The sequence below is a fragment of the Pan paniscus genome, chromosome 16 (genome assembly GCF_029289425.2).
Source record: "Pan paniscus chromosome 16, NHGRI_mPanPan1-v2.0_pri, whole genome shotgun sequence".
NCBI classification, from domain to species: domain Eukaryota; kingdom Metazoa; phylum Chordata; class Mammalia; order Primates; family Hominidae; genus Pan; species Pan paniscus.
In genome coordinates this window covers 32,943,895-32,952,554 of record NC_073265.2, presented here as the reverse complement: position 1 = coordinate 32,952,554, position 8,660 = coordinate 32,943,895, and the positions used below count along the sequence as shown (strand labels likewise).

The 8,660-nt window shown below is 48.6% G+C and overlaps 1 protein-coding gene across 3 annotated transcripts; it reads right to left on the bottom strand.

Annotated features, from left to right (window-relative positions):
• Nucleotides 1–3: 3 nt before the first annotated feature.
• On the bottom strand, nucleotides 4–6,551 carry LOC100991599 (creatine kinase U-type, mitochondrial). 3 transcript variants are annotated; one of them, XM_034938658.3, is made up of 10 exons: nucleotides 6,130–6,551; nucleotides 5,031–5,353; nucleotides 4,228–4,426; nucleotides 3,929–4,024; nucleotides 3,321–3,542; nucleotides 3,106–3,191; nucleotides 2,866–2,989; nucleotides 1,077–1,211; nucleotides 460–585; nucleotides 4–253 (listed from the first exon to the last, which is right to left on the bottom strand). In XM_034938658.3, exons 2-10 carry the CDS (start codon nucleotides 5,177–5,179, stop codon nucleotides 137–139), a joined length of 1,254 nt encoding a protein of 417 aa, XP_034794549.1. In that variant the 5' UTR covers nucleotides 5,180–5,353; nucleotides 6,130–6,551; the 3' UTR covers nucleotides 4–136. The 3 variants fall into 3 exon arrangements, with proteins under 3 accessions (XP_034794549.1, XP_034794548.1, XP_034794552.1); XM_034938657.3 differs by lacking the exon at nucleotides 6,130–6,551 and having other exon boundaries at nucleotides 5,031–5,558; XM_034938661.3 differs by lacking the exons at nucleotides 4,228–4,426; nucleotides 5,031–5,353; nucleotides 6,130–6,551 and having other exon boundaries at nucleotides 3,321–3,498; nucleotides 3,929–4,014.
• Between the last annotated feature and the right edge of the window lie 2,109 nt (nucleotides 6,552–8,660).

The window sequence follows — 8,660 nt, the reverse complement described above, 5'->3', positions numbered from 1 at the left end:
AGCTGCAGCATAGCAAGGAGTCTTTACTAGGATGGAGGCAGGGGATGCGGGGGCAGATCCAGAGCAAGTAGAATGGGCCATCATTAGAATGAGCAGAACTCCTGGGAATCTTGAGTCATCAGCTGGTGATGGGGAGTTAATGCTTGGTGTGGATGACAGGTGTGGGGATGCGGATATCCTGGCCTCTCTCCAGACGCCGTTCACAATCAATCAAATAGTTTACTCCATCGATGACCAGTTGCACCAGCTCCACCTGAAGGACACTAATCTTTGATCTCTGCTTCCTACAGTCTGAGTTTTTCTTTAGCACTGACTGACTTGCCTGCTCATTTCCAATTGCCTCCCCACTCAACCTGAATTTCATTTCAGATTATGTTACATCCCGGAGGCTCACTCACTGCCATATTTCAGCCCTCGCAGACCTATACCTCTCCTCATCCTAATCCCTTAGGATCTCACCTCTGATTTGCCTAGTCGGTCCAAATTAGAAATATCAAAGACACCGCCTGTGGCAGCAGTGTCCACTCCTCCAGTACCACGCTTTTGGAGTCTTAGGTTCTCCAGGATCTTTGGGAAGCGGCTATCCTAGAGAGGAGATAGGGATTGGGAGCAGGGTCAATAGAGGCAGAGACTAGTTCTACCTGAAAGAGCCCTGAAGCTGCTCAGAGCTCTGTCTCTTGACCTTTTCTTTTTTCTTTTTTCTTTTTTTTTTTTTTAGACAGTGTCTCTCTCTGTCACCCAGGCTGGAGTGATCACAGCTCACTGAAGCCTCGACTTCCCAGGCTTAAGTGATCCTCTCACCTCAGCCTCCACTACACCCAGCTAACTTTTGTATTTGTAGTTGAGATGGGGTTTCACCAGGTTGCCCAGGCTGGTCTTGAACTCCTGGGCTCAAGTGATCTGCCTGCCTTGGCCTCCCAAGTGTTGGGATTAGAGGCATGAGCCACTGTGCCTGGCCTGTCCCCTGACCCTTTAGCCACAACATGTTTGGCTCCTTTCCAAAGGGTCCACTCCCTCCCCATCCACAACCCACCCTTCCTTACTCACACCCCTCTGTAACCCCACAACTCCTTTACTTTGCTTAGCAGGGGCAGTTTGATGTGCACTCCTGCCCGAAGTCCAGTGCCCAGGTTAGATGGACAGGTCAAGATGTATCCCAAACGCTCATTCCACATGAACTCCCAGCCACGTTCTTGGATAAGTCTCTCCACCTGAGTCCACAAAGGTTTTGTTAATGAAAAATCAGGGATATTTCATTAACCCTGGACCCTCCCTTAGCTAGACCCACAAGAACACTAGAAATTTGTCTAGAATAGAAACTTGGCTGTGAATGAATGACATTGGTCTTTTTTTAAATGAAAAAGGTTTGTTATTGTTTTCATGCATGCATGATGCAAAATTATGATGTGCATAATAATGAGATTGTGAAAAAATATCTTATGTGGAAGAAGAAAACTCAAAGGAGTGGTGTATTAAGGATGATCTAGGGAAATGAACAGAGGTGGTAAACTGAACTGAGAGATGACTGATTATTCAATGAGTTCTGCATGCATCGATTATCTTTGCTTTGCTAATGAGCCTAGAGCTTGGAAGGGTCCTTTCAGACAGAAGATGAAAGTGTAAGCTTTGCCAGGAAGAGGTGAGATAACGTTCTGTTAGATGTGAACGGAGCATCTGTGTGAATGCAGAGAAAGATGAAAACAGAGCAGGAAAGCCAGATTCATAGGAGTAGGGGACAGGGGGAATGCATTTTGCTTCCATTAACCATATAGTCATGAAGATGACTATTAGAGTTCAAGAGACAAGGGATCTAGCAGAGTGATGGTCACAAAGACCACTACCCAACATGAGTAAAGGGATCCTGTTTGTAGTTCAGAAGGAACCATGCCACAGGGGATATCTTCTTACATGCTGAACATGGGGGGAAGCCCTTCCATCTAGAATAATATTGCAGCTAACACTTTAACACTTATTAAGCACTTACTGTGGACCAAGTACTTTACCTGTATTTCACTTAATCCCCACAACAACCTAAAATGTAGAAAATCTCATTATCCCAGTTTTACAGATGAGGAAACTGAGGCATATAATTTAAAGGTACTTCCCTACCACTCATAGTCAGAATATGTTATCTATTACTTGCCAAAAATAGTAGAAACTTCTCAGAATCTAAAAGAGGAGCTCTTTTTCTTTGCAAACCTAAAATAGAACTGTATGTTTGAGAACATACAGTAAGAATTGAATTGAGTTTATGGGGATTTCTAATGTAGACTTGAATACGGAGACCCAATCCATGTAGGATTGATGATTCAGTTCAACCTCTCATCTAGAGCCACATATTCTAGAACTCGAACCATTCTATCCTCCACCTTCCCCAGTCTCCCTCTGAACTCTCAACTTAAAGCCTAGACCCGATACTTTAACAAGAATGATAGAATCCAGAGTCAAGGCCTACCTTGGCTCAGAACTGGGTGGTTATATTAGAGTCATGAACACAGCAACCTCTCCCCGCCAACATCAATCTAAGCTCAAATGTTTTCCTTATCTGCACACCTCACCATCCCACTGCACACATCCCAGGCACTGACGTGCCATCTGTTATTCTTTCTTTGCATTACCTGCCTTCTTCACTTCCTAAGATTCCTGACACTCTTTCTTTTCCTAATCTTAGTGTGACCACATGTCCTGGTTTTCTCAGTATGGTCCCAGCTGGTTTATACCTTTAGTCCTAGAGTGAGTCCTAGGTAGTCCTTTTTACCATCAGACATGTCTTGGGTTGGTTGATAAATTACATAACCTATTTATGCTACTCTTTGGTTTTCCTTATGTCCTCCCACCTAGCTCCCCTACACAATCTTCTCTAACCTCTTTGAGGCCTCGGCAGAATCTTTCAAACACTCTCTTCATGTTGCCACCCTTCTCCATGGAGATCACCCGTGTATGATCCTCCTCATTCACCCAGATCAGGAAGCTCTTCTCATTGTTGTGCCTGAGGGCCGGAGAGGGACAGTGATCAAGAGGCAAGGCAAGAATTGGGAGAGATAGAGGGAAAAAAAAGCATTTATGAAGGCATGAAGACAAAAGAGGTAATGAGCAGCTTCATACCAAATTCCACGAGCATCTGGCCAGTCTCGAGCCATTCCTGCTGCAGTCAGCAACGGGGACACAGGCTTATCAAACAGAAAGTGATCCTGGGAAGAGTAACGGGACTTGGGTTAAGAATCTTCATGGTGGCCCCTGGGCCTTTCAGAGCCCATGTCTCATCTGGCCCAGCCTTCCCCATCTGCTCCCACCAACCAGCACCCTCTTAAGGCCCTCACATCAATAAGCTGCTGCTGTTCAGCCTCTGTCATCTCACTGAGCCTATAGTAACGTCCAGCCAGGTCACCCTTCAGGCCACTCAGTGCATCCACCACAACACGTTCCACCTCTCGTCGCTCTGCTCGAGTGCAAGCTGGAGGCAGACTGAGTCCTCGGATGCTTCGGCCAGTTCTGACTCTAGAGGACAATACATACCTCTCATCAAAGTAGCCAGAACGGATCTGGGAGATAAGGGAAATGAATGTAAGTCACAGAAACACGGTGGGAACTGAGGGCCCCTGGGAAAGGAGAGACCTTCCTTAGGCATTAGAGGATTCTTTGTGCATTCTTCCTGTGTGCATTGGAAGAAGAGGCCCTTTGGGAAAGCACTGGAATTGAAGGGGGCATTGCAGACCCGTCCCCAAACCACCCACCTTGGGCCATGGTCATTCTTATCTATCCTTCCATCTCCATATATGCTGCCCCTTAAGATATGATTCTTTCCTTACATTAAGATTAAAAGCTCAGCAGTATAATGACCATGAGTCAGGAAATAAGGTGAAGGGGTTGGAGATACAGAGTGTTGTACACAGGCAATGCAAATCAGAAGTGGGATATTTGAACTCACTTTACTGGCATCCAGATCCGTGGTGTGCTTCATTGTCCGGGGGTCATATCCATTGTGTCGCTCTTGGATCACAGGGTCAAACAGGTCAGCAAATACCTAAGGGGAGTTAAGAGGGAGAGATGGTTAAGGAGAGGGAATTCCTCCCCAGACTTCAATTGTGCATTGATTTCACTGGTTCAGAAAACTTAAGTATGGGGGGCTCAGAGTCTTGGGGGAAAGAGAGAGGTCTTTAGGGGAAAAGAGCTGGGATTACTGGGAAGATGAGTTGGATCATCAGGGAGACTCTGGGGACCCCCTACCTCATAGGTCTCCTCATCTCCAGCCACCATGCCCACAGTCTTGATGAAGGGGTGGCCAGGGTTGTCCACGCCAGTCTGGATACACTGATCTAGCGTCCAACCAGTGGGTGTGGTCTTGTCGCAGAGCCGTGCATAGACTGCTGGGGTCAGGTGACTGGCCATGCAGTTGTTGTGCTTTCGGAGGTCTGGGTACTCAGCGCTGGGGAGGGGGTACCCAGTAACCATGGAGGGAGGGCACAGACGCCTAGACCTAGTGCAGTTACCTGGGAGCTGTCCAGTTGGCCATGTCTGGCTTTGCTCCGCGGGAGGAGGGGGAATTAGAAAGAGGCTAAACCTTGGTAATCTCTTTAGGGACTTTCAGAGTCTATGCTTTCCTAATAGTTCTAGTTGCCTCTGGCTGGCCAGCTCAGTTTCTTCAGATCTGCTCAGTTCTTTCCTCCCATGACACAACACTACGGATGGAGGAGGGGAAAAGCCTAAGGAGAGGAATTGAGGAAATGAGGGAAGGAGATGGAGGGGAGCGAAAAGGATAGTTCCTGGCTTTACAATTAGGGATTTGGGCAGCGAGTGCAGCTAGAACTCGTAGGGCCAGAGCTGGTCTTGGCAGGTCCCCAGGAATGTTCTTGCTTTATGGTTTTGGCCCCCACCCCCACCCCACTGAGGTCTGCAGACTGCACAGCCCTCCAGCTCCAGGGCCTTCGTGATTATAGCCCTTCTCTGTTGCCCGGATTCTCATTTCTACCCGCACCTTCGTTCCCATCACCACCTGCCCCCGCCTCCTCCCGCGCCTCAGGCACTGTTACCTCGGGGGATACAGCCTCCGTCGTTCACTGGCCGCTCGTACAGGTTCCGGTCGGAGCAGAAACCCAGCGGCTAGAGACCCCGCTCCGGCCAAAGCCAGGAGCCTGAGTCCCGGGCGGGCGGACAGCAGACGGGAGAAGGGACCAGCCATGGCTTGAGGTCTGGCTACGGGATCCTGGAGTAGGCGCTGGCGCAAGGTAAGATTCGGAACAGGGAGGGAGGATGCAACCGGATAGACCGAGGGCCGGAGCTAGGTCCGAGGCTGCAGCCGAAATGGGGGTCGGATTGGAGGCTGGAGCCGGAATGGGAGCCGGTGCCAATCAGACTGCAGGAGAGGCGCAATGAGCTAGTGGCAGGCGGGCGGGCGGAGGAGAGGGAGGCCCCAGCCGCAGTCTCTGGGGGGAGGGGGGCTCCCCCAGGCCCCGCCTTCCCGCCTGCCACCGCGCTAGGTGCGCGAGGGCAGGGGTGGGCAGCACCCGCCAGGTAATTAGCGGGACCTGATACTCGCGCGTCTAAAGCCGGGGATGTAGCCCCCTCCCGCCCCCGGGATGTGGCCGCCCAGATTTCAGCACCAAGTGGAGGACAGCACCCACGTGGACTAGCTGAACCCAACACCCTTCCCCCACACCCCTCGGTTTAAGCTGAAACTCGATCCGTCTACCCTGTGGGTGTGCAAGGGTGACATTGCCCAACCTTTCCTCTGCTTTCGGCCTGCCCCAGCCACCTCTTCGGTCTCCCGGGGGCAGCCGCGGGGAAACCGCGGAATAAACACAGATACCAGAGGAGGATATGGAGAAAGCACAGGGTTAGAGGCAGGCACTGGGAAAGACACCCACTGGCTCAAGGTCACCTTTTCCTTAGAACCAGGAAGAGGAGCAAGGTGCTTCCTTGCCACCTCTGTGCACGCCTTACAAAGTTGAGAAAGGACTCCCTGGGAGGAACCAAGGAAATATTAATTCTTATGCCATCTGTGCTGTGTCCTCCACCTCCATTCTGCACCCAAGTCTGAAGCCCTGTTATTTCCTGCCTCTGCTTCTCATGATCCCCCACTTTTTGTTTTCCTTTTGTCTCTCCCACTTTCCTCCACGTCCCCTACCTCACCTTTGATCTTTTACTTCTCTGCGTCTTTTCCAGGCTCAGATGTGTTTGCTGCTCACAGGATGCCCTCTGCGTTTTCTCGGCAAGCTTGCCCACCTGTTGGTGGTGCTGGGTGTGGGGCTGGGGTTGGGCGGGGAATCGTTAGTTTCCTCTTCCTCCTCTCCCTTGGCTTCTCTCTCCATAGTTCCTAGTTCCTGTGCTGGAGGAGAAGGTAAAGTGAGGTGAAGGGTGTGGTGAGATGACTGGGTGTGGGACTGGAACAGGCAGGCACAGGTCTCCAGACACCACATGTGTTTCCTCTCTTGTCTCCCTAATGCTGTTTAATCCAGAGAGTAAAGGTGAGTGGTGTACAAAGGCATGAGGTCATCAGGGAACCTCTGCCTTCCTCGTGGTCCCCTCTGCTGCTCTCTCTCTCCTCGTGAAACACATATTCAGATTTGAGAGGGCTTTGTTTCCCAGCTCCAGGTATGACTTGACCTTTGTCCTGGTAGCAAGGAGAATGAATGCTAGAGTTGAAATAGAGATGAGGGGCTTCAGCGTGGAGGGTCAGTTAAGGTGGAGTAGCACCGTGGCATTATTCCCTTCCCTCTGCTATCCTGGTGTACCCACAAGACAGATACTTGGAAATCTTAACAGAGAGTATTTGAGAAAGAGAATTCCCTTTATATTGAAAATTCCCCCATATTACTTTCATTCCCTTCATTCTCCTTAGGCCTTCCTTGTGTCCTTTTATTCTACCTTTGTCATTTGTGGGTATTCTTAGAAGTGTCCACTTCTCTCTTGGGTCCATCCCTTCTTCTTCTGGTAAGACATCAATTATTAGAGAACAGAGTTATGCAGCTGCAGTGTGGAAAATGTTACCTGTGTTATGCGGCCTCTTTACCTAGGTTGAAAAGTAGCCATGAGTAAATAAACATAATTTCTTAGAATAGCGTGTATTTATCCACATAAATAGGGAGATAATCTTCCAGAGCAGTAGGGTTGCTATTTGATTGAGAGGGTTTTACTAAGATTAAGGAATAGGAAGTGGGAAGAGATAATTACCGAAGGAGAAATAAGACAGCCAGAGGAGTAGAGAAATTACCTAAGTTTAGAGAGTAGCTTCCCAAATGTGAACAATAATTCCACTGAGAAAACACATGTACTTACGCACTTTTCTTTTTCTTTTTCTTTTTTTTGAGATGGAGTCTCACTCTGTCGCCTAGGCTGGAGTGCAGTGGCGCGATCTGGGCTCACTGCAAGCTCTGCCTCCCAGGTTCACGCCATTCTCCTGCCTCAGTCTCCCAAGTAGCTGGCACTACAGGCACCCGCCACCATGCCTGGCTAATTGTTTTTCGTATTTTTAGTAGAGATGGGGTTTCACCGTATTAGCCAGGATGGTCTCGATCTCCTGAACTCGTGATCCGCCCGCTTTGGCCTCCCAAAGTGCTGGGATTACAGGCGTGAGCCACCGCGCCTGGTCACTTGTGCACTTTTCTTATCCCTCATGTGCCTTTGACAGGCACATAATATATTAACGCTCATTTAAATCATTATTTTACTGCATATGGAAGTAATCAATATATGGTATTGTTATATGGTATTTCATTTATTTAATAAGAATTATTGTTGTCAATAGTATTTAATATTTTTAAAGCACTTTACAATTACAAGGAACTTTTATATGTATTATTTCATTGAGTTGAATTGGATTGTTCCAATGATTACTGGGGACAGAGTCTACATTTTCATGGGGTTAGTAAGGGGAGTTAAATACCTGGAAGATGCTGTAATAGCTAGTTTGAAGGGCTAGAGTGGTGGAGGGGGTATGAGCCTGAGCATGAACTAGGGAGGCATCTATTCCTCCTAGAATAATCTATTCAAGCCCTTAGAATCATTTCTATGTCCATTCAGGAGGCCTTGTGGGGTCAGTACAATGAGGCACGACTGGAAAAGTGGCAAGACCCCTAATATTGCAGAGAAGAAAAAGGGAACAACTGTCTTGACCAGGGAAACCCAAGTGAAGATGCGAGGATAATAAGAGCAATAACATATACAATACAAAATGCTTTCATATTATCAGTACCCTTTAAGTGAGGTGTTTTGTTGTTGTTGTTTTTTGAGACAGGGCCTCGCTCTGTCACCCAGGTTGGAATGTAGTGAGGTGATCTTGGCTCACTGCAAACTCCATCTCCCAGGCTCAAGTGATCCTCCCGCCTCAGCCTCATAAGTAGCTGGCAGCACAGGCATACGCCACCACGCCTGGCTAGCTTTTGCATTTCTTGTAGAGACAGGGTTTCATCATGTTGACCAGGCTGGTCTTGAACTCCTTGCACTCCAGCAATCTGCCCACCTCGGCCTCCCAACGTACTCTGATTGTAGGCGTGAGCCACCACAATCGGCCTTAATTAGGTTTTTTTTGTTTTTTTTTTTTTTGAGAAGGAGTCTGGCTTTCTCACCAGGCTGGGGTGCAGTGGCGCCATTTCGGCTCACTGCAATCTCCACGTCCCAGGTTCAAACAATTCTCCTGCCTCAGCCTCCCGAGTAGCTGGGAT